At 52.2% G+C, this 25,396-nt stretch overlaps 1 protein-coding gene across 1 annotated transcript; it reads right to left on the minus strand.

Moving 5' to 3' along the window:
* Window positions 1-323: 323 nt before the first annotated feature.
* On the minus strand, window positions 324-25,261 carry megf8 (multiple EGF-like-domains 8). The gene is made up of 44 exons (XM_062465588.1): window positions 24,865-25,261; window positions 23,639-23,895; window positions 23,298-23,461; window positions 22,978-23,187; window positions 22,666-22,846; window positions 22,350-22,438; window positions 21,908-22,121; window positions 21,547-21,730; window positions 21,086-21,231; window positions 20,722-20,832; window positions 20,390-20,541; window positions 19,725-19,826; window positions 19,483-19,630; window positions 18,897-19,060; window positions 18,342-18,545; window positions 16,175-16,378; window positions 15,686-15,931; window positions 15,340-15,458; window positions 15,043-15,174; window positions 14,708-14,821; window positions 14,448-14,531; window positions 14,049-14,291; window positions 13,374-13,558; window positions 13,029-13,242; window positions 12,547-12,787; window positions 12,298-12,430; window positions 11,682-11,932; window positions 11,472-11,582; window positions 11,163-11,281; window positions 10,615-10,840; window positions 9,946-10,117; window positions 9,503-9,666; window positions 9,015-9,150; window positions 8,391-8,622; window positions 8,105-8,231; window positions 6,886-7,096; window positions 6,541-6,755; window positions 6,236-6,431; window positions 5,851-6,019; window positions 5,435-5,627; window positions 4,948-5,118; window positions 4,173-4,303; window positions 3,698-3,830; window positions 324-3,529 (listed from the first exon to the last, which is right to left on the minus strand). The coding sequence occupies exons 2-44, from the start codon at window positions 23,820-23,822 to the stop codon at window positions 2,033-2,035; spliced, it is 8,622 nt and encodes a 2,873-aa protein (XP_062321572.1). The 5' UTR covers window positions 23,823-23,895; window positions 24,865-25,261; the 3' UTR covers window positions 324-2,032.
* Window positions 25,262-25,396: the final 135 nt, after the last annotated feature.

Below are 25,396 nucleotides of genomic sequence, written 5' to 3' on the forward strand. Positions count from 1 at the left end.
ATACTATTGAATTGTGATGAAAGATGATAAAATCTGACAAGTTCACAAGTACAGCTAAAGATATTCATCAGACCATATTATGTAGTCTAAAACAACTGAGGACATAGTGACTAAAATATTTTTTTGGGGTGGCAAATAATTGTTTTTCATAATCATATTTACACTGAATTTGAAAAAAGGATTTCACCTTTCACCTCTACCTCACACTGAGTAAGGTGAGGTAGAGTGAATAAGCAGCCTTCTATCCCATTACACTGAAGGGTCTACAACGAGGAGAGAATTAAAGACATGTTATCAAAGAGGCAGAGAAAAAAATATATATACCGACTTTCACAGATTTTATTGTCGCCTACTCTTCACTAGGACAGATTGGGGCAACATAACCATCTTCTGTACAGCACTGTTCCCTTCTTTAAAAAAACCTACAACAGCAGAACAATGAAAATAATGTATAAAAACATAAGAAATTATGTTAACATTTTTAACAAAAAAATCAGGTAACCATAATACACAAATGCTTGTGACTGGATAGAATGACTGTTATAAATAGCGTGACAATATCAATTTAACTGGACCATAATACTCAAAAGGACTGCTACATGCACAAGCAACAATGAAAAACCAATGTGTCATGAGTTTTTCTATTTCTAGTAGCACCATTCAATCTTTTCCAAAAACAATTCCACTATTTAATATTGTTTTCATGATAACTAAAGTCAACCCTTTCACTGAAGGGATCCTTTTAGTGATTCACATGTTTGGGAAGTCTGTTTGCATCCACACAGTGCAAAAAAACAAAACAGAAAAACAAAACAAAAGTAACAGACTCCTTAATAAACAATACTGATATTCTTTTCCAATCCATCACATTTGATTTCACTACCTCGGTCACAAATCTCTCACCAGGAGAACACAACTTTTCACTAGTTTTTATCCCTTTTTTTCTTCACAAAATGTTGAAAACATCTACAAAACAAATTAGAATTTTTCAACAGCTGATTTACTTCTCCACAGCCAATCCCAAAACACAACCCCCTGGAAACCAACACAAGCCTCATTCATACATTTCTTATTAAGAGAATTAAGTCCAAAGCTTCAAGAATGAAACTGGTGTCATAGGACACATCTACATCCTTCATCACTGCAGGAGTTCCATAGAAAAAAGCAGTTTGTTGTGTGCGTGTATTTTATATTTATAAATTAGATTAGATGCTGATATCATAGAAAGTTAATCCTCAATTGGAAAAATCCACTTAACCCTCATGTTAGTGAATTTTGTCAAATATATGTCATTTGTGTTAGGTCCTCTTAAAGCTACAAAACAGTAGTGTTTAAATGTAAGCATGATGACTCACAAACAAGGCAATAATTGAAGGCAGATGAGTGGAGATGTGCACATCAACAATAAACAGGGCATGTGAAAGAATATGACAAAATATACTCAGGAGGAACAACATTGATGTAGAGCTTTAAAGCCTGACTCATTAAATTACAATTCATGTTACTCTTTTTTTTATGTCTTCTATCTTAAAACCAACAACAATCGCATTTTTGCACATTCAGGTGAACTGGTCCCACTGTCTATAATTCAATCAAAACGGCAATTTCGATTGTCACTTTTTGGGTTTAAAGCACGTTGGTTCCACTGCAAGCGGGAGTCATTCAGGCATCCAGCAAAAGTTTCTGTGTGAGCCTGGACCGGTGACAGCATTCAATATCTCCATAGTGAACACACAGGCAAGATGCAACTCTGTCGAGTAGATACGTATAGCTGTTGTAGTGTGTTCTATGCAGCTGGCTTGGACATGTGAAGCATTGGAATACAGCAATATATATTCCAAGAAAAAAAGACACTCAGTAAATATACAGTGTATTTACAGGGAAACGTTCCATTGGATCTTTATACATTACTTCTTATTGGACGCTTTCATCAACCGTCAGTGTTTTTTAGTTTTTTTTTTTCGATCCCTCACATAATGAATCTGTTTTCTACCTACTGTACATCTCACCAAACCCTCCCTCTTCTCCCTCTCTACATAGCCATTGTGGTGAGGTGCTGATGCCCCAGCAGGCCCTTGCGTCCCCCACTAGTCCCAGGGTGCCCCCCTCCGTTGCCGTGTCCGCAATATTCCTGAAGGTTCTGGCGCAGGGTGACGAGGGCGGAGCCCAGGCAGGCACGGTTGGGTGCCAGGATGCCCCCCGGCAACTGGATGAGCACCGTGGCAACGCCGGCCATGCCGTCGTCTGTGGGCTCCAGGGTGATGGGCCCCACCTTGAAGGTGGAGTAGGAGAAGCCCATGAGCTGGGAGAGGAAGGGGTCAGAGCGACAGAAGTGCTGGTAGCCGCTGTGGGAGGACGGGTGGTGGTGGTGGTGGGAGGCAGGGGTGCTGGTGGTGGTGGGGGCGTAGTGGTGGGTGTTCAGGTAGTGCAGGGGCAGGTGCTGCCCGCTGTTGCCCCCTCCGCCCAGGGTGAGGTGGTGGTGGTGGTGGGCGACGGGGCCGGAGGCCGGGTCGTTCTTGTAGGAGACCACTCCCGTCCTGCCCCTCTGGCCAACCACCATCCCCCCCAGCTTGCCGGAGCGGGCGTGGGCCAGGGACACGGTGCTGCCCCCCACCCCTCCACCCCCTGTGGAGGCCAGGTAGATGAGCTGGGGCTCGTCGGGCTCCAGGTAAACAGTGAGCTTGGCGAAGGGGCGCGACGCCATCTTGGTCATCTCCTGGATGTGGCGTCTCTGCTCGCGGCGGAAGTCCAGGAACTGCTTGACCTTCCAGAGGAGGACGCAGACCGACAGGAAGAGGAAGAAGCAGGAGAAGAAGACGGAGAAGAAGACAAACAGGTCGATGTGGGCCTGGTCCTGCCGGAGGAACAGCAGCCCCTGGGACTCCCCCTGCCTCTCGTCCGTGCCCACCCCCCGCAGGGCCACGTAGAAGCGGCTGGACTTGAGCGAGTGCACCTCGTGGGGGAAGGTGACGACCACGCGGTCGCGGACGCCGCGCACGATCAGCACCGTCTGGGGCTTCCACACAGTGATGTAGGAGATGAGGCCCTCCGCTCGCTCCTCCCTCACCACGCGCTCCGGGCCCTTGGCCTGGAGCTGCAGGGGGTTGCCGGGCAGGATGGGGCCCCCGAGGCCGGACGAGGAGTTGGCATAGACCTTCATGGGGGACGGGGGCGACTCCCTCCCTCCGGTCGCCCCTCCCCGGGCCACCGTCTCGTCCTCGATCTTGATGACGTGGACGCCCGTCTGCCGGTCCACCTCCACGATGAAGGTGTCGTGGGAGTTGGACACGTAGACCTCCACCTCGCCGAAGGTGACGTCGATGGTGACCCGTATGTCCACGTTGGTGAACTTGGGCTGGGCCGAGAAGTAGACGGTGCGCCCGCGGGGCAGGTTGCGGATGGTGGGGTCGTGGAAGCAGCTGGTCTGGGAGGTCGGGTCGAAGCAGGCGTCGCTGTCCACGTTGAGCTGCCGGTAGCACTGGCGGCCGTTCACGGGCGTGCCGTTGAAGGTTTCTTTACACTTGGCGCACTGGGAGGAGCCAGAGATGGAGAGATTGACACAGAAGACAGAGAGGGAGAGAGAGAGGGAGGGAGGGATCAAGAGAAGGAAAGCAGAGCTTAAACAAGGAGCAGAAGATGAAACGCCCACATCTAAGTTCAGATTAAAGTCAGGTACATGTGACTTTCCCTCCCGTACCTGGAGTCGGTAGCAGTCTTTCTTGTCGCTCTGTGAGCTGCTGAGGCAGGCGGCCGTCTCTGTGTTGTTCTGGCAGGGGCAGCCTGTGCCGTCGTTCTCATTACACGTGTCCGCGTGGCCGTTACACTGACACCTGCAGGCAGGGGGGGACATGACACCTTTCAGATTCATTCATAACCAACGAAAACTAAAGACTCTAGGGGGTTTTATATCGGCCAAACAACCAAAACTAGGTCCCTAGATCTAATGACAGATGGGGAAAATTAACAGTGTGTTGATATTAACCAAATATGCTGGAATTGCAGTTATTTGACTTATTTTACAATCAGAGCAAGAATGGCCAAAAATATTTAAAAGAAAATCGATAAGATGTCACACTAGACATGCATCTATATTTACACACATATATATATATTGACATATATTCAGATGAACGGCGGCTTGGTTCTGCCGAGCGGCGCGGCGAGGAACTCACTTGTCGCACTTCCCCTGGAGCAGGAAGAACCCGCTGAGACAGCTCTCACACTTGTCCCCCACGCTGTTGTTCTGACAGCTCACGCAGACGGCGCTGTCCTCCGTGGGGCCCTCCGACACCCACTGCAAGATCTGGGAGGGGAGGGAACACGGAGGGAGGGAACACGGAAGGAGGGAACACGGAGGGAACACGGAAGGAGGGAACACGGAGGGAGGGAACACGGAGGGAGGGAACACGGAAGGAGGGAACACGGAAGGAGGGAACACGGAGGGAGGGAACACGGAGGGAGGGAACACGGAGGGAGGGAACACGGAAGGAGGGAACACGGAAGGAGGGAACACGGAGGGAGGGAACACGGAGGGAGGGAACACGGAAGGAGGGAACACGGAGGGAGGGAACACGGAGGGAGGGAACACGGAGGGAGGGAACACGGAGGGAGGGAACACGGAAGGAGGGAACACAGAAGGAGGCAGGGGATGAGAACGAGCAGCGAAGTGTCGTACACCACGCAGACGCAGCGTTTCAGACGGTTTGTCGAAAACACGAGACGGGAGCGGGAAGGAATGGCTCGCCAAAAAATACAAGACACGCCTCTACACGTCTCCTCCACATGTCACACGTGTTCTTTACACGTGTTCTTTACACGTGTTCTTTACACGTGTTCTTTACACGTGTTCTTTACACGTGTTCTTTAAATGTGTTCTTTACACATGTTCTTTACAAATGTCCTGCAGCACACAGGGCAAGGCGTAGACGTGGCGGACACCATGCTTACTCTGTCAGGGTCGAGCGGGTGGTTGTGTGGGTTCTCCAGCGCCTTCCTGTGCTGGTCCTGGGACAGACACACAGCACTGTTCCCCCGGCAGAACTCCCTGCAGGAGCGACACGTTCCCCCGCCAGTGGCCGAGCCCACGTACAGAGGCTTGCACTTCTCACAGTGGGGGCCCTGGGGGGGGGAGGGGGGGGGGTGACACAGCAAAGCAGGGGCCGTCAGCGCATACAACTTGGAGAAAGGACAACCTTGCCATAGACTACAGGGCCACTTCACAGAAGCGGGGTAAGAAAATGAATCTGCTAGAAAGCTGTTTTCAGTTACTTATGTGTGTGTGAGGGGTGTGCGAGAGTGTGTGTGTGTGAGGGGATGGTAATCTGGGAATAACAGTGTAACTCTGTGAGTTGTACTCCTAAAAAAAGAAGCAAGACAGAAAGAGAGCGACCGGGAGAGAGAGTGTTTGTGCGCTGGGCTCATTCCGACACGTTACCATGGTGTTGTTGTGGCATTCCAAGCACACGTCCGGCCGGGACACGTTGGCACAGTTGCTGTGCTTGTTGCAGCGGCACTGAGAGGAGCAGTTCTCCCCAACGAAGCCAAAGTGACACTGACACACCCCTGGGGACACGCAGGAGCCGTTCACACAGCCCTGCGTGCACACCGGCTCACACTGGCCCGACACACTGCAACCAGACGGGGGGGTGGAAGGGGAAATGGGGAGGGAGGGATGGACAAAGGGGATAGAAAGAGAGATCGAGGGAACCAGGAGAGAGAAAGCAATAAGAGAGAGAAAAGAAGGTAGAAGTCATGGAGCAAAACATGTGCGAAAGGTAAAAAGGTGTGTGTGTGTGTGTGTGTGGGGGTGTGTGTGGGGGTGTGTGTGTGTGTGTGTGTGTGTCGGTGTACCTGCTGAGGAGGTAGCCGTGTTTGCAGGTGCAGTGGTAGCCCTGAGGTAGGTCGTGGCAGTCCTGGGTGCTGTTGCAGTCGTGGTGGCCGTTGGCACACTCGTCCTCCTCGGGGCAGAACAGGAAGGACCAGCTGCTGTTCCTCTGGGGGCACACCCCGTCGCTCACACCTAGGGGGGGGGGGGGAACACATTTGACTTTGAGGGCATTTCTCTTTCAACGCTTTTGGGGTTATCCCGGGTTCCTTTACTGTTCTACGCCTCTGTGTGATTCAAGGTCCCAGTGTTCTCCAAAAGCATCTTGTTTTAGAAGTAATTAGTTGTAAAAAAAAAAAAAAAGTGTTCATTTTGTTCCTGGCGGTACTGGCCGTCCACGCCCACACTCACCATCCAGTCCTCCCTGCTGGCAGCGGCCCACCCCATTGGCTCCCCGGGCAGCGCACCAGCCACACTGGGGCCTGGCGATGCACTGGGAGCACTGGGAGAGCTGGGCGCACTGGGGCGAGCAGGAGTCTCCTCTGGACAGCAGGCGTCCGCACTGGCCGGCCTCGCATCGCAGCGGCACGTAGGACGGACTCATGCACTGGGAGGACGAGCGGAGGCGGGATTAGAGACTGTGACCATCCTGATCAAAGCGATTCGTCCGGGCTCGGGCCCCGTGTGGCGTGCGGGGGGGGGGGGGGAGGCGTTACCTGCTGCAGGGCCGTGCTCCACATGCAGCGCTGCCAGCCGCCGTCGGAGCCGTTGGAGTTGAGGCAGAGGGTGCAGTTGCGGAGCTGGTCGCACGGGGTGGGGCAGGGCAGGGGCGGGGACGACTCCACCTGCATGGGGGACACGTTGAGGAGGGCGTAGCTGAAGCACGTCCAGTCGTAGGTGGGGTTCACGCTCAGGATGCGTCTGGTCTCTCCTGGAGGAGGAGGGGAGGAGGGGATACGACACAAAAGGTGTAAGGAAAGAACACACACACATACACACACACACGCCCTGACATAGAATGCAAGGCGGTGGTCCAGCCTCTCTCACCACGCCCCCCTCACCCGTGCGTTTGAACTGGCGCGTCCACATGCACTTCCCGGAGGCGGTGCACTTGGGGCAGTCGGACGCGTCGCAGCTGGTCTCCGTGCAGTTGCTGGACAGGAAGATCTCCCGCTGGTTGATCCTGCAGTCGTGCTCCGACGTGCAGCTCACAGAGCTGCTGATGCAGGCGCCTTCCGGACAGTTGGTGCACCACTTGCAGGGCGGGGCCAGCTGTGGGGGGCAGGCCACGGAGAGGGGGGGCACGGGTCATAAACGGGTATCAGATCAGGAAATTTACAATTACATTTAGCAGACGCTCTTATCCAGAGCGACTTACAGTAAGTACAGGGACATTCCCCCCCGAGGCAAGTAGGGTGAAGTGCCTTTCCCAAGGACACAACGTAATTTGGCACGGCGGGGAATCGAACTGGCAACCTTCTGATTACTAGCCCGCTTGCCTAACCGCTCAGCCACCTGACTCCAGGAGATACCAAACTGCCTATCCTACACCCGGTATCATGCTGATGACAGACAGTGGTGCATCGCTGTGTAATGCATGGAGACACAAGTCCACTCGGCTGCAAGGGTCACCACATTACCCTGACATTGCACTAGCTACCTGTACGTTTTAGTATTTCTATTTTAAGGTTCTCCTTATGGTTTTTAAACAGGTAAAAAGAATATTGACTGCATTCAGGATCATGTGCCTAGTGAGGAGCCTTCGATTCTCCACCGCTTCTCTTGAATGATTCCGAAACCCTAAGAGAAGCTTTGAGTCGGCGTCTAGCTCCAACACTCACTTAAACTCCCTTTCACTTTGCCTGCTCTGCCTTTCATTTGTTTTATACTGATAGTGTTTTGATTATCCATTGTCATTGCTTGTCTCGTCTTTCATGTGCTTTTGTTAGTTTTTTTTCTATATTATTATTGATCTGTTTTGGCTTGGGTTTGGCTGGATTTCTATGTCCGCCACTTTGAGCAGCAATCTTTGAGCAGCCCCCCCCCCGTTGTAGATGCTGGTAAATGGAAACGGATCGATAAAAACCAGTGTGCCCGGTTTAAAGCACACACTGATATAAGTCCTAAACTAGTTACATTTCATACTAGCAACAATGGTATGTACCTATTACAGAGAGGCCTTCTGAAAAATTCTGAATGCATGCCATTTCAGATGTGTGCCTGGTATATGTGCGGGCGAGTGTGTGTGTGTGCACGTGCGCATGCGTGTGTGTGTGTTACCTGGGAGTGGCTGGAGAGGATTCGGGGGTGCCTGGCGAGACACTCGCTGCAGGTCTTCAGCCTGCGACACTGATCATGGAGGCGGGGCGTGGGGGAGCAGGACGACTGGCCAATGGCACAGCCGGTCCTAAGACAGGAGGGGAGGAGCCAGAGGAGAGAGAGATCAACTAAAGCCAACGTTTCCACACATAACACACACACACCCAAGGCTTATATGGCTGAAATCCCTGCTCTAACTCCCGGCAGTGTGTGTGTGTGTGGGTGTTCAGGCCGTGTGGACGGGTACCTCTCGGCCACGTCAGTGGAGATGCAGCTCCCCCTGCACCAGACGCAGCTGCCTGTGGTGGCGTTGCACGCCTCGGGGGTCGGCAGAAGGGCGCACGGCTCCGAGGGCACGGTCAGGGTGAGGAGGCGCCCCAGCGTGACCCCGTTGAACCCCCCGGAGAGGAACAGGCGCCCGTCCCACGCCGCCATGGCCAGGGACACAGAGCGGTTGATCGGCTCGCCCGCCGCCGATGCTGCCGGAGGGAAGAGAGAGAGAGAGGGATGGAGAGAGGGGAAAGGATGGAGAGAGAGAGCGGGGAAGGGATGGAGAGAGGGGAAAGGATGGAGAGAGAGAGCGGGGAAGGGATGGAGAGAGAGAGCGGGGAAGGGATGGAGAGAGGGGAAAGGATGGAGAGAGAGAGCGGGGAAGGGATGGAGAGAGCGAGAGAGAGAGAGAGCAAGAGGGGGGAAGGGATGGAGAGAGCGAGAGAGAGAGAGCAAGAGAGGGGGGAAGGGATGGAGAGAGCGAGAGAGGAAGGGAGGGATGGAGAGAGATCGAGAGAGAGATTAACCAGGTATGAAAGTGAACCTCTTGGATTGGCTCAAAGGATATGCAGAGTGATTGACAGTAGTCTAGACCAGTTACCAGGCTGTATCCAGGTGTTACAGTTGATCTGGTAGAGGGACACAGAGTTGCTGTAGTCCTCGTCCTCGGTCCTCCCGCCCACTACCACCATGGTGTCTTTCATCAGGGCCGCTGTGTGGAAGTAACGGAACATGGGCTGGGGAGAGAGAGTAAGAGAGATAGAGAGTAAGAGAGATAGAGAGAGTAAGAGAGAGATAGAGTAAGAGAGATGGGGAGTAAGGGAGAGAGGGAGGGAGAGAGAGAGAGGACATGAGTTCAGATGGTTTATGAGTGATTATGAGGAAAGGTTTAGAGATGTTTCATCCTTACTGCCCTGTGAGGGGACCAGCAGGGACCAGGTGAGGCTGAGTGTATGTGTGTGTGTGTGTGTATGTGTGTGTGTGTAAGGTCACCTACCTTTGCCCTGTGAGGGGACCAGCAGGGACCAGGTGAGGCTGAGTGTATGTGTGTCTGTGTGTGTGTATGTGTGGGTGTGTGAGTTCACCTACCTTACTGCCCTGTGAGGGGACCAGCAGAGACCAGGTGAGGTTGGGGTAGTACAGACTGTACAGTTCCCCTGAGGGCTCCACTGTCTCTACGTTGAAGCGGTAGCCTCCGAACACGTACACGGCATCAGTCTGCTCGTGGTACACCGCCGAGTGGCCGTACAGGCCTGGGGGAGGGGGAGAGGGGAAGGTTCATGTCAGACTGGGAGAACACCACACCTCTTATTTCTCACACTGAGAAGAGATAACTTGCAGAAACACTGAATGCTAACAGCTAACGAACGCAACCAGCGAGCGAGCGAGCTGCACATGGCTTCCAACTTTGTCAAAACCCACACAGAGCGCTGACCAGCATAGCGATGCGGGAAGTGAAATCCACCTGCCACGGCGTTGCACGTGTGGATGCCCTGTAAGATAAGGGTAAAGCCTGGCTGGTGAACCCTCACCTGTAGGGGGCGTTCCGGTGTGGGGCGCGATGGTCCAGTTTCCAGAGTGGAGGTTGAACTCCAGCAGGTGGTGGTTGAAGCCGTTCTCTGGAGAATAACCACCGATGAGCAGCACAGACGAGTCCCTACGCACCGTCAGCGAGTGGCCCGCCACCGGGGGCTGCAGCGAGCTCTAGAAGGGAGGAGGGAACAGACCTTGTTCAGAAGAATTTCAGAATGGGATTTATTCGCCATGAAAGTTTGCACAGACAAGGAATTTGCTTTGGCAGGAAGGTGCATACAATAAACATATAGGGACCTATAATTTAAGTATGTGGACTATCTATACTAAGGGTACATAAACTATCAGTACTAAGTGGAATTAGAATTAAATAAAATATACGATAAAATAAAAGTTGCCGTAATTTACAAGGAGTAGGGAGTCAGGTGGATGAGCGGTTAGGGAATCGGGCTAGTAATCTGAAGGTTGCCTGTTCGATTCCCGGCCGTGCTCAATGACGTTGTGTCCTTGGGCAAGGCACTTCACCCTACTTGCCTCAGGGGGAATGTCCCTGTGCTTACTCTAAGTCGCTCTGGATATGAGCTAAATGACTAAATGTAAAATGTTACAGACAGACTGGTTTCATGAGACGGTTTATAAGCGGCACGTTCAAACCAACGAACTCTGACCTTGTACTGCCTCCACACCAGGCTGCTGAGGTTCAGGCTCCACGTGTCATTGGCCACACCCTTCTGGGTGATCCCGCCCACCACCAGCATGATGTTGTGACTGGCTGTGAGAGGCTCGTGATTGGCCAGCAGGGCCGAGGCGTGGTAATAGCGAGGTCTGGGGGCGGAGCTCTCGTCCACCGAGCTGGTTAACATCTGAGTCCAGCGACGCTCGTTGACAGAGTACCTGAACAACCAATCAGCACACAGACACAGGTTGGAGTAAAGTTGGCATCGTACGGTATGTGATGGTTCATGATACACACGTTTCTAAAGGGCAGGAGAGGTTGAGAGCAGAGCTTTACATTTTACATTTAGTCATTTAGCAGACGCTCTTATCCAGAGCGACTTACAGTTAGTACAGGGACATTCCCCCGAGGCAAGTAGGGTGAAGTGCCTTGCCCAAGGACACAACGTCATTTGGCACGGCCGTGAATCGAACCAACAACCTTCTGATTAATAGCCCGACTCCCTCACTGCTCAGCCATCTGACCCCCCTTTCCTCCCACCTGTAAACGTTTCCCAGGATGCCCTCAGACAGAGAGAGTCCCCCGTACATCCAGAGGTTCCCCTTGGGCCCAGACACCAGGGTGTGGCCCATTCTGTGGAGAAACCTGTGGGCCTGGTTCTGTGGAGAGGGGGAAGGACAATAATGTAACACACACAAAGGCGGAATGACGCTGTTGTAAGAACCGATCATTTCAGTCTTGGTGCCCCCATTTTTTTTTTATATTTAAATATTTGTAACCATAATAATACAATATCATTATAGCAATTTGATTGAAAGTAAGGTTGGTCAGTGCAGAACAGGTTCTTACCGCCGTGAGCTGTGTGTCTAGCAGAGTTTCCCACACCAGGCTACTGGAGTCCACTTGAGCAGAGCAGTCGGAGCCAGCCCAGCCCTCAGAACACACGCACACTCCCAGAGACTGAACACAACCAACCGCAGGGTCAACATCGCTCAGGTGATGGCAAATGTAAACAGACAATATCATGAACACACACAGACAGACTTGAGTCTCTCTCACCATGTTGCAGGACCCTCTGCCCTCTGCTAGTCCACAGTCCTGGGGGCAGAGCAGCCTGTCGCAGTGGGGGCCTCCGTAACCCTGGGGACACTGGCACAGCCCCCCGCGGCACTGGGCCACCCCCTGGCACACCGGTGCCCCCTCCTCCGTCTCCTCCTGGCCCTGGCGGCAGCGACGCACCCAGAAAGAGGCGTTGAAGCCCTGGGGCCGGTCCGATGACACGTTGGCCTCGAAGTAGACAGAGATAACACCTGCAGGGGGAGAAGAGAGGATAGAGAGAGAGGGGATGGAGGCGCGAGGATGAAGAGAGAGAGAGAGGATAGAGAGAGAGAGGATGGAGAGAGAGAGGATAAAGAGAGAGAGGATAAAGAGAGAGAGGATAGAGAGAGAGAGGATGGAGAGAGAGAGAGAGGATAGAGAGAGAGAGGAGAGATGGAGAAAGAGAAGGGGCGGGGGAAGTAGAGAATTAGAAGGCACGACCGGGTTTGTAATCCCAGCAGTGTGATTCTGCGATGTCTTGGGCATCGTCAAGATATCAATACATTCGTGTATTCGAGGGACAACTGAAATGTATAATGAAAATGTGTGAAGGTTTTTTAAGCTGAGCCAAGGTTACCCGAGGTGGCCTCCACAGTGGTTGGCTGAGTCCGGGTGGTCCCACAGAATGCACCAATCAGGTTGTGGTCGGAGTGCACCGCCCCGTTGGCCAGGAATTGAGGCAGGCCGTCAAACACGTAGACATAGGAGCTCTGCGCGCGCGAGAGTCAGCGTGTCAGACAAAGACTCATGGAAATACCGAGAGGATCTTTTCCTACCTGTGCTCATGGTGTGTGTGTGTGTGTGTGTGTGTGTGGTCAGTACTCACACTGCACTGCGTTTGGGAGTCAGGGTGCAGGGTTAGAGCCACAGGGGGGCAGAGCTGGCCGGGCAGGCAGGGGGTCAGGGTCTCCGACACGGACAGGACCCACAGGCAGTGGGACAGGCCGCCCCTGCCCCCCATGCCCCCCCGCCACCCCAGGGAAGAGGAGACGGGCAGGGGGGAAGAGGAGGAGGAGGACAGCAGCACGGAGCGGCCCTGGCACTGACGGAAACAGGTGCCGTTATCACTGAAAGGAGAGACGGAGGTGGAGGGTAAGAGTGGCAGGTCGTGTGCAGAACGAAACCTTCGAAGTCCTTTGTTACGTTTCTACAACACACCCAAGCAGTCGAACCCAAACGGCGGCAATAACTGCTTCCTCTTGCTTTCCACATCCAACAACCAGAAAGCTTAACTGTAACTGCAGCACGGCTGCGGATTCAAGGCACGTCAACAGGAGGCCAACACAGACCGTTGGAGATTCCCCTCACCTGGGGTCTCCGTAGTAGCCTGGCAGGCAGGCCTCGCAGTGAGCCCCCTGGGTGTGGTGTGTGCAGTAGCACTGGCCCGTCTGGTTGTGGCAGTAGCCCTGCTGGGGGTCCCCGTGGCCGTTACACTGGCAGGGCACGCAGCCCCCGCCGCTGGCCAGAGCCGAGCCGAAGCTCCCGGGGCGACAGTGCTCACACTGGGGCCCCGTGGTCCAATCTGAGGAGGGGGGAGGGACGGGGTGGGAATGAGCAGACCAATAGAGGGCCGGTTGGGATGAGGATGGACTTTTCGCCAGCCGGTTTTCGACTTCACCCGATGCCGTCGCCCACCCTGTGAGAGACCCTTACCCTGGCACTGGTCGCAGATGCCTGGAGCGGTGATGCAGGTGCTGTGGAAGTTACAGCCGCAGTCCACGTCACACTCCACCCCGCTCAGGACCAGCGTGGCCGGGTCAGAGGTCCAGCCCAGGGAGCACACGCACTCGAACCTGGGGCTGCCGCTGCACTGGCCCTCACGGCACTCGTTATAGCATCTAGGGGGGTGGGGAGATGAGGGGGGGGGGAAGAGGGTTAGGTTTGTAGGCCGGAGGTGAAGGAGGAGGTGATAGGGAGAGTGACGCACAGAAACGGGTAGCAAGGGTGTCATTTAAAGCATCAAAACACAGCTACCAGCAAGACATTGAAACCAGATAATGAAAGCCAGCCAGCGAGCGAGAGAGAGAGTGAAAGAGAGAAGGTGAAAGAGAAAGCTAGAGGGAGGGAGAGAGATAGAGGGAGTGGGAGAGAGAGAGATAGAGGGAGAGAAAGAGAGGGAGAAATAAAGGGAGAGAGAGAGGGAGAAAAAGAGAGAGAGAGAGAGGGAGGAAGAGAGAGAGCGAGAGCGAGAGCGAGAGCGAGAGAGAGAGAGAGAGAGAGAGAGGGGAACAGGGAGAGAGAAGGCGGTGCCTATATGCCCTTTTCTATGCCGCTTTGGATACAAGTGTTGTTCCAGATAAAGAAAAGGAGATATGGAGCAGCACTCACGTCTGGTTGCAGTGCAGGGTCCCGTCTCCTGTGTAGCCCCTCTCACAGTGGCACTCGTACGAGGTGGGCGTGTTGACGCAGGTGGCAAAGGGGTGGCAGTTGTGGAGGCCCAGCCGGCACTCCTCCACGTCGGGGCAGGTGGGGTAGGACCACACGGCCTCCTGGTCCCCCCCCTCCTCCAGGTGCTCCAGCTCCATGTCCATCTCCATGGGCCGCGGGGGGGCCGAGGTCTGGGGCTCGGGGCTGGGAGAGGGGAAGGGGGATGGGAGGAGAGGTTACGGAACAGAGAGGGGGGAGGAACAACCTCTTTATCGTCGGCCTCTCCGGCTGGGGTTGTGAGAGAGTCGCTTTGGGAGTGTCACTGATGAGCGGTGGTGATGTGGTCGGTTCTGGTCTTACCCTGTTGCTCGCACGTCTGCCACAGCGACACTGCAGTTATAGACGGACGGTTCGTCCAAACCCGCCCAGTCCCCTCTCAGGCACCTGGACACGAACAGAAGTTTCCAGAAGGTTAGACGTGACCAGAAAGCAATTCCTCACATCCGCAGATGTTTGTGTGCGTGTCTGTGTGTGGGGGTCTGTGTGTGTGTGCGGGTCTGTGTGTGTGTCCGTCTGTGTTTGTGGGTCTGTGTGTGTGTGTGTGTGTGTGTGTCCGTTACCTGCCGATGGTGGGGTTGTTGTAGTCCCCGCACCAGCCACACTGGAAGGTCTCCAGACAGTCGGTGCAGGTAGCCAGGGCAGAGCACTGCTTACACTGGGGTACAGAGTGGACACTGGAACACAGGACAGGGAAGGAAGACAAAGGTTAATGCGCCGGAAAAAGAAACAGGAGGTCAAATATAACAATTACAGGAATCTGAAATGTATACCATGCTTAACGAAGCGTTTTTTTTTTGTTTTTTTGTTTTTTTTACCAGAAGAGGTGACCCTGCCCTGAGTAATCTGAGTCCAAGCTGAGGTATAACAAGGTAGACAGACCGCGACGGTGTTTTACCTGTCGTACCAGTCCCTGCACTCTCCGTAGGGGTACTTGGTGAGGTAGGCCGCGAAGTAGAAGCAGGCCTGGGCAGACTCGCACCAGGCACACTGGCTGGAGTTGGACAGACACTCCCCGCATGTCTTCCTCCTGCGCGCGGTGGAGACGGGGGGAGGCAAGGAGAGCGAGGATGGGGTTTAACAACGTCATCTGCGCTTGTTTGTCATTTCCTTTTCTTAACCGTCGGGAGGGAAATTAGGTTGCTGAGAATAGCACTGGCTTTGAAAACAAGCCCTGCGAATGATTGTTACTCACTGGTTGCACACTTTCGGACACACCCCCGGATCTCGAATGGAACCTTCCAGCCTCCCCCGTCGGCTGCATTGGTAGTCAGCCTTCTTGCTCGAGTTGATTTGCCATTCACAGTAAGGGTCCTAGGGTCAAACATCGAGAGGTTCAACCGGTCGCCCTGACCAACACCCTCAGAGCCTTTATTGTACGTATAGACTTTATAGGTTGAAAAAAATCAATATAATTGCTCCTCCCCAATGGCAATCTCGACCCTCATTCGGGCTGTAAAAATATCCTATTTCATGTTGTATCAAACCTATCTAATCTTCTCTAGTCGTAAAAGCCAGCAGGCCAGGAGTGGTCTGTGTACCTGGGTGCAGGCAGAGCAGTCTCTGTATTCCTCACACAGGGTGCAGTGTTGTGGCGCCAACAGCAGGTGGTGCTCTCCGTCCCCCGTGTCCTCCGGGCAGAGCTCCGGGTGCAGGCCGGTGCGTGCCAGGCAGCGGGCCAGGGAGGGGCACCAGCCACAGGACTGGTCCGACAGGCAGGCCAGGCAGGACTGGTACCCCGAGCAGGAGCCTGAGCGGTACGGCTCCAGGAACAGGAAGGAAATCTCCTACAGGGGAAAAAAAGAGGTAGTCAAGAGAAAACTGATCTCACCGCTTTACTTACAAACCATTTCCTTTACGATTGTTCTCTTATATTGTAATAGAACAGGGTTCCCGCTCTTGTAAAATATTGTTTTTTTTTCATACATTTAAATGACAGTTCTACAAAAAGTTAAAAGTATTCAAATAAAAAAAAAACTTTAACAATATCTGTGAAAAATAGTTCAAGGGCCGGTTCTGCAGGTACTCACACTGCCCCCGGGCAGAGCAGTCCTGTTCCAGATGAGGGCCATCTCGCTGGTCTGGCCAGAGCCGGAGTTATTCAGGTAGCCCTCGGCCTGGACCAGGTAGTGGTTCCCCCGGGTCAGGTTGGGGAACAGGAGACTCCCGTCCGGGCGAGACAGCAGCTTGATCTCCTTCTCCTGGTGAGCTGCCCAGTGACCCACCACCTCCTTCTGAACACAGAGAGAGAAGAAGAGAGGGAGGGAAAGAGACTTAGAAAGAAAGAGGAAGAGCTCTGAAATATGACCCCCCCCCCCCCCCCCCAAAAAAAAACGACATTCATCCACATTTTAACTCGTAACTCTCTCTCTATATTCTTTTTATTCTCAGGGCTCCAGACTAACTTTTTCCCTTGGTTGCACTGGTGCGCCTAACTTTTTTATTTAGGTGCACCAGCACAAAATTTAAGTGCACCCAAATTTTTTCTTGCGTCGCCACAATTTCAAGGTCACCTTTTTATCACGCTCCATATACATTCATATATATTATGTAAATGACCTTAAACAAGAATAAGGTGTAGGTAAATATTGGTTTTATTTGACACACAATTAAACTGTATATACAAATATTTTAAGTGCTTCACTGAGCTGCCAAACTAAAACATTGCAAGCAAAATAAAACATTTTAAAATAGAAAGTGCTACTGTTTAAAAGTGTTTCCCTGAACTGAGACCTAAAATTTCATGGCTCAAAGTCTTATAGCGGGTCCCCCCTTGCTGTCGCATGCCCTTCAGATGGCCAACACCTGTAATTTGGCTTTCTTGCCCTTTGGCCTTGGCTAAACCAGCTTGCCACACTCTCCCTAGCATCAACATCCTAGCTCCATGGGTTAGCTCCATGGCCCAGCTCCGTAACTCAGGGGTGGGCAATTAATTTTGACAAGGTGCCACATGAGAAACCTGAAATGTGTTGGAGGGCCGCATCAACGACAACTTGAACTTAATTCTGCTCACTATTCATTTTCCCCCATTGTAAAAAGCAGTAAAGTATATATTTTGATTAGCTGCTACTGGTTATCAGAAGAATAAGGATATTCTGTAAATATTTATATAAATATTTTACATGTTGGTCAACTAGGAAAAGACTATCGAAGTAACAGTAAAAACTAAAATAATCATTACATCAGTGTTTCATTTTATTTGTAACTAGTTAATCTTCACCAACACTGAAAAGTTGTTTTGCAGTATGTTAAAGATACGCAATTGATCAACTTTATACAAAAAGCAATATTTTTTTGCTGTTCATTTTGTTATGTGAGAGGAATCCAGTGGGCTTGAACAAGTGCATCGAAATCTGGCTGAATGTCTGAGGTGGATATGCGAAGGACAGCTGACAGGTGATGATCCGAGTGTGCAATTTAACTAGCAAACCATCAAGCCCGCGCCCACTGAATCAGTCAAGTTCTTATTATGTCCGCGTTAGTTTTTTTGTTGAGTCCCTTAGTGCCGATTCAAATTGTAATCCTTCAACACAGCGACCTGTTCTCCAAAACTAAGAACACAGCTTTGACTTTGACCTCAGTAATCAGATACTTAGAAGTCCATGTCTTGTTAAAAACTCTACATTCTGTATCAACCTTTCGTTTTTCATTTTCGAGGGCTAACCACCTAACTCTCCTGTCGGTGAGGTTGCGCAAGCGCACATATGTAAATTGCCTGATCACTAGTGTTTCAGGACTACATATTTACAACCGCTCAACACATTTATTTATTTTTAATTTACCTCACGCGGGCCGGATTGGAACAGCCTGTGGGCCGGTTGTGGCCCGCGGGCCGTACAATGCCCAGGTCTGCCATAACTGATTCTCTGGTGCTCAGGTCGTAATTTCAATCACACAGCACGGAGCAGTGTAGGCCTACAGGAATATCTGGACCACAGCCAATCAGATGCAAAGACCCGCCCCATCTCTGTCTGATTAGTTTAGACCACGATATGATCCAACCATGAGTGCGAGTTCCGTCAAAGAAGAAACAAACGCTTCGTTCTTGGAGAGGCAGCGGATGCGAGGAGGTTAGGTGCACCGGTGCGACCTAGTAAAAATTTTAGTCGCACCCGTACAAATTTTGGTCGCACTCTAGAGCCCTGTATTCTCTTGATCTATTTCCTCCAATCTCCTGTCGGCGTCTCTCTCGCTCACCAGCTGTAAGGAGTTGGGTCCGGAGGCCATGCGAGCCTCGAAGTGGAGCCTCTGGATGCGGGCCGACATGGAGACCGTCTCGGTGGGGGGGGGCGCCGGCGGAGGGGCGCCCCACAGCGGGTGGATGAAGCCCCGGAACTGCAGGGTGACGTCCATCTCCGTGGTGGGGCTGAGGATGATGGAGGTGCTGCGGAGGATGGCCACCTGAGGAGGAGGAGGGGAAGAGGAGGAGGGGGGGAGGAGGGCGGCATAACATACAGTGAGTCAGTAGAGGGTGTGTGTGTCTATATGATACGTTGTATGTCCCTACAGAACGCATCCAGGTGAAAGGGGGTCAGATGGCTGAGCGGTTAGGGAGTCGGGCTAGTAATCAGAAGGTTGCCGGTTCGATTCTCGGCCGTCTTAATGGCGTTGTGTCCTTGGGCAAGGCACTTCACCCTACTTGTCTCGGGGGGAATGTCCCTGTACTTACTGTAAGTCGCTCTGGATAAGAGCGTCTGCTAAATGACTAAATGTAAATGAAAGGGCGGGCGTGGCAGAGGGAGGGCTCCGTACCTTGTCGGGCTGGGAGTCGTTGCGGGGGTGCTGGAAGGTGAGCAGGTGCAGTCCCGGGACATAGTTGTCGGTGCGACAGGAGTGGAGGGAGGTTAGGAAACGGGTACGCTCTCCCCACCAGCCGTACGCCCCGGAGATCTGGTCCACACGGCACGCACTGCGCTCTGCAGACCGAGAGGGAGGAGTCAGTACACCAGGACACAGCCGGCGCGGAGGAGTCAGTACACCAGGACACAGCCGGCGCCACACCTCAGGTTTCACGCTACAGAGTTGGCAGAGCCCCCACAAAGATGCATTACTGCGTTTGGAAGAAGCGCCTGGCAATGCATCTGTGTTTTGGGTGTGTTTGGGCGGAGCTAAGAGAGGTGACCTGGCTGCGAGGGGGTTTCTGATTGGAGAGAGAGCTCGGGGGTGTGGTCAGGTGGGAGCTCTGACACAATCACAGGACAGGGTGGGACGGACACAGAAGACAGCCAGGTCACCTCCCATGTTCGTTCCAACACACCCTAATCATGTCTCATCTAGTCCCTCACAATCCCTCTTTCCCCCTCCTTGCTTCCTTCCTCCCTCCCTCCATGCTGCTCACCTGACACAGGCAGGCAGGACTCGTTCTGGACGCACCAGCCGAAGTCTCCTGGCGTGCGGGGAAGGGACTTGGGCGTTCCGCTGAACACCAAGCAGGACTGGCAGTCGGACAGGAACCGGGCCAGACCCAGGCAGCCCGTACTGCCACACTGGGTGGGGGGGAGGGGGGCAGAGGAACACAAGGTTAGACTAGGCAAAAAGGATATATACAACATTTAAAAAAGAGGAGAAGAGGGGTGTTACCGGGTCGTTGGGTTGGTACTCCCGACATCGCCCCTCGCACCAGCTGCATTCTGGGTTCTTCAAGCACATGCTCTCGTCTGGTGCTTCGGCACACACAGCGTCCTGGACACAGGAAACACAACGTCACACACACACACACACAGCGTCCTGGACACAGGAAACACGACGTCACACACACACACAGCGTCCTGGACACAGGAAACACGACGTCACACACACACACACACACACACACACACAGCGTCCTGGACACAGGAAACACAACGTCACACACACACACACACAGCGTCCTGGACACAGGAAACACGACGTCACACACACACACACACACAGCGTCCTGGACACAGGAAACACAACGTCACACACACACACAGCGTCCTGGACACAGGAAACACAACGTCACACACACACACACAGCGTCCTGGACACAGGAAACACAACGTCACACACACACACACACAGCGTCCTGGACACAGGAAACACAACGTCACGCACACACACAGCACTAAGCGTGGACACACTGCAGCCTAAGATGATGAAAGTGCTGATTAGTTTTGGTACATTAGTGCGGCTTCCTGATCGATTCCCATCTGCCTCACAGACTTCGGTCCATTTCTATCTGCAATCCCCTCTAATAACTCCATAATCACTGCCCCACTCCTCACCCTGTCTCCTGGGTCGCTGCTGACAAACAGCGGAACTTTGTAAGCCACCAGGTCTCCACGGGCAACGCCACTGTAACCCCCGGCAACCAGAAGCACTCTCCCCTCCATCACGGCAGCTACATGGGAGTAGCGCCCCCTCACAGCCTCTCCTCCTATGGAGAGAAGGAGATTATATATACAGACAGAGGGGAGAGAGAGAGAGAGAGAGAGAGAGAGAGAGAGAGAGAGAGAGAGAGAGAGAGAGAGAGAGAAAGACATGAGAAAACCACATCTATATGCTTTGGTCAGAGTGTGTGAGACGGTGTGTATGTGTGTGTGTCGTTGGGCCTCACTGTACACAAGGCTCTCTCCAGCAGACACCCACTGGTGACAGCCCAGGTGGTAGAAGAAGATCTCCTCATCGTAGCACTTCTCCTCTTGGTAATGGATATGGACGTTCCCACCTGAGAACAGGGAGGAAGAGGGACATCGCGGTCATTAGGCCGAACCACACACAGGAAGAAGGGGCGGCCCAATCATCGCAGGTATGTGTTCATTTAGCGGAACCTTTTCTCCAAAGCGACATGCAGAAGGGGAATTGAACCTGCGATTATTTGATCAAAATCCTCTACCAGTAGTCCCCTTTCTCTAGCAATAAGCCAAGCCTTTAACTCGGGCACGGTGCAGTTTTGGTGTTTTTAACCCCTCTACACTCACCGTAGACCACCATGTAATTGCCGATGACCGTGGCGGAGTGGAAGGCTCTCTCTCTGGGCCCCGTTGCCGGGAAACGGGAGCGAAACGAGGTCCAGAACCTCCGCTCCACGTGAAACTCGTCTGTGGTGTTGACCCGCACACTGAACCTGAGGAAGGGATGGAGGGGTTCAGGGTGGCAGCACAAAGACCAGATGTGCATTGAAACGTTTTCGAAGTCTAAGTCACACACACACGTTCAGATGATGGGTAAGCATGTGCACGTCTGAGCACACACACACACACAAGTTCAGATGATGGGTAAGCATGTGCACGTCTGAGCACACACACACACACAAGTTCAGATGATGGGTAAGCATGTGCACGTCTGAGCACACACACACACACCCCAGACACGTGGATGCTCTGACAGCACATGTCCCTCCATGCCCCCTCAACCAGCGTGTGTGTGTGGGAGCCTGTACCTGGCTGTGGTGGGCCTGTGGCCCCCGTACACCAGCAGGGTCCTGGAGGGCTGGTGGAACACCATGGAGTGGCCCGCGGTGGCCGGAGGCTTCCCCCCCGTGGCCTGGACCGACTCCCACAGCCCAGGAGCCTGCAGGCTGAAGCGACACAGGGAGGAGGAGAACATGTCCTCCTCGGTGCGCCCTGGGACACGTTGGGGAGAGGGCGCAGGGTGAGTCATCGCTTTTTAGGAGGTGGACGTTTTACGGGTGGAGAATCTCCACAACCCGATCTGACTGGTCCTACTGTCAGGACGGTGTCGTTTGCGGAGACGCGTGTGACACGACGTGGACTGGGTCACGACTGAGCAGGGCACCGTACCTCCGAACACATAGAGATAATCGTCCACTACGGCAGCCGCGTGGTTGGCAAGTCTCGGGGCCCCGGGAGAATCCGATAGGCCGAGCTGCTTCCAGTCGTCCAGAAGTGGCCGGTACACCCAGACGTCACTAGCCAGAGCGCCACTAGCGAGCTCGCCTCCGAAGATGACCATTTGACCATTCCACTCTACCGCTGTGTGAGAGTGACGGGCCACCTGATAAGAGAGGGCAGAGAAGAAGGGAGGGTGAAGTACAATAGGAGAAATGATGGCCTAATAGAGGACACAGCAATCAAAAGAAAATTGCAGGATACAGTAAGTGGTAGAAAAATGCGTCAGCGCAAATGTAGTCAATGAAGAGGCGTTGTTTGCAGAGAACATGATCACTATACTTTAGTACAGGTCACACAACAAATTTGGTGGGAATAATAGACAGGCACTTACTGGAGAGTGTCCGTAAGACCTGTTCTCCCACTGGTTGGAGCTGAAGTTGTATTTCACCAAGTCCCCCAGTGCTCTGTTTAGGTCGAACCCTGAAGCATAACACATGAGAGTTCAAACAAAAGAGCAATATAGTCACATTGTTATATAATAGTATACTTAAACTGAAAAAAAGAATGGATGGGCGGTGAGACATCTTCAGTGGGTAAAAGAATGGGTGAATTATTCCATAAACAGGTGTGTGAATGACTGAATGAAATATGAATGGCATGACAGATCATGAATGGGTGAACGAACAAAACGCCTCCAGTCTCCTGACCTCCGAACAGGTACATGGCTCCAGTGGGGGACAGGTAGACCCCAGCAGACCCCGTCCTGGTGGGCGTGTACGGGTCGCCGCCGTTTACGTTCCACCACTGCCCCGCCCCGCTGTCGTCACGGAGACCGAGCTGACAGCTCTGACCCAGGAAACCCGAGTTGCAGAGGCAGCGCTCTCCTCTCTGAGCGATATCGACACAAAGAGAGAGGAACGGACAAACAAAGAGATTTAGGTGTGCGGACACACAGAGAACTAGTAGCATGCCGAAAACGGATGCTAATTCACCCAGGTCTGCATTTTGCGCCTTCTCACCTTGTCACACGTGCCGTGCAAGACGCAGGCCTGGGGGCAGAGAGGGGTGGTGCAGTCCACTCCTCCCCAGCCCGAGAGGCACTGACACTGGGAGGAAGCTGTGTCGCAGCGCCCCTGGCCCCCGCAGGCACCAGGGCACACGGAGAACGTGTAGGTGGCATTGAATCCCAGAAGATTGTAATTAGCGTCGCTGAACAGATGAAGCAGCATCTGAGAAAATCAGAGGAAAGGTGAATAGAGGAAGTGCTTTGAAGCGTAGTTCGACGCACAGTACAGTGATACTGCTCATACCTTGAATTCATGCTAATGGAGGATGTTACCTTGCCAGACTTGGCTTCTATGGGCTGAGGCAGGGTGGTGCCACTCAGACTGGCCAGTAGGGGGCTCTGGTACGAGTCTCCATCGTAGACAAACAGGTAATCGTAGGTGCATTCTGTCTCCATGAAGGTGAAGTTCAGGACAATACGATAGTTGTTGCTGGGGGCTTGGTGAAATATAAAAAAATAAAGAAATGTCAGTGCATTCAAACTTTTCAGCAGGAATCAAACTAATTACACCATACATGACACCATTGCATTAACAATCACTGAGACAACCATCTGATAGCTGGTTGACAGGGTCCCCACCATGGTCACTAAATCCACATCTCCCCAATGAATACCTTTGATGAGCCACTCGCAGTTTCCGTTAACAGAGTAGTTTCCAGGTCCATCTGTGACATATCCTGGAGGTCCCCTCAACACCTGCCTGTGGCCCTTGCAGTCCCCTGCCCTGCACCCTGGGCCCCAGGCCATTAGCAGCAGTAGCAGGTGGATAGGGAGGTGGGACGCCATCCTCTCCTCCATCCACACCAGGAGGGAGAGAGATGTGGTGGTGATAAAGGTGTCAATCCCAATACCTCAATCACTGACTGGGAATCTGTTGTAAAAACACAACAATGATCAATTGAAGCCAAACTAAAATAATGACAGATCTTGAGTCATCAATTATCTATGACATGGACGGCCAACTATGCTAGTAACAATTGCGATTATCTGCTAGCAAAACAAGATGTCTACAGATGTCATAAGAGGACTGTTCTTTTTACAGCTAGGTTGCCCGTTATCACAACCAGATGTGTTTATTACGCGTCATTAGTAAGCCTACAAGCTATCTTCAAACTAGCTCAGAATTTGCAGCATCGCGTTGCAACAGAACTACAATTTCAGTTGAATTAAGTATTGTTACAGTTGTTAGTGTAACATAAAACTAACTAGATAGCGATTAACATTACGTTGAATTTACTAGATAGCTATAGGCTAGCCATCTCGGCTTGTTTTGTAGGTCCCTACCTCAAATATGATGTTAAGCTAGCTAGAAAAAGTAGCACAGCAAACCACGTTAGCTCTAACATTATATATTGGCACTACCATAATAACTCACTATCAAGTACCCTCTGACTAAACAACCAGATTGCTGCCGTTACTTAGCCTAGTTTGTTGATTAATTCTAGTTAGCTATGCTAGCAAAATGTGTGACCATCTACAGTAGTACAAATACTGCCTCTGCCAGGTGTGAGTCGAATAAACATATCCAGTACAGTACTGGCTATATCGTTAGTCAAGAAACCGCTAGTACAACAGTAATTGAACTACCTATAGATTGACTCTACTGAGTACAGTTTTGATTTGCTTCTGTCACTACTGGTGCTTCTGCCAAGTATTTTTTTTTATCAGAAAGACGATGCTGGCTGCTGCCTGCCCGATGATGCTGATAGCTAGCTAGCTAGCTACTACTTAGCTAGCTACTACTACTAACGTTAGCTGGTCACTGTTTGCACTCCCTAACCTAGCCAAGAAGACCGTTATAGCTAGCCTAGGTTAGTAACGTTGAACAGCGGTTTCTTACCAGCCCCCGTGTCTTCGACTCTGTTCGCTAATATATTACATTTTCCTTCGCTTGCCAGCTGAACACACCATCAATTATTTTTCAAGCAGCATAGGAGGAGCTCGACGCCTGGAATCCCTGCCCGCGTTAGCACAAACCGACCATCCCAGAGGGGTCGCGTACAGTGGTTGGCTGCTAGCCAGTTAGCTAGCTAGCTAGCTTCGACGTCCAGATGTAAATACGCAGTCGACATGGCCGGTTTTGCAGTGTAATATTCAAAACAGATAGTATTCAGCAAAGGATTCTCAGTCAGATTGCAAAATCAGTTTTATCCGTCCACATGAACCACGGTGGAGATTTAAAATTATCGCCTCCCTTCCTGCTTGCTGTTTTGATGAGTGGCATACTGTATAGTCCGTGGTTGCCAAAACAAAAGGTCGATAACAGTAAGTATACCTTTGTGCTGGGCAGCTCTATACCCCAAATCTCAGCATTGCCCTCCAGCGGAGATCTTGACAATGGTTCTCGATTTTTACGTGTTTAAGAGAAACTG

This window comes from Osmerus eperlanus, chromosome 7 (assembly GCF_963692335.1).
Source record: "Osmerus eperlanus chromosome 7, fOsmEpe2.1, whole genome shotgun sequence".
Lineage (NCBI taxonomy): Eukaryota > Metazoa > Chordata > Actinopteri > Osmeriformes > Osmeridae > Osmerus > Osmerus eperlanus.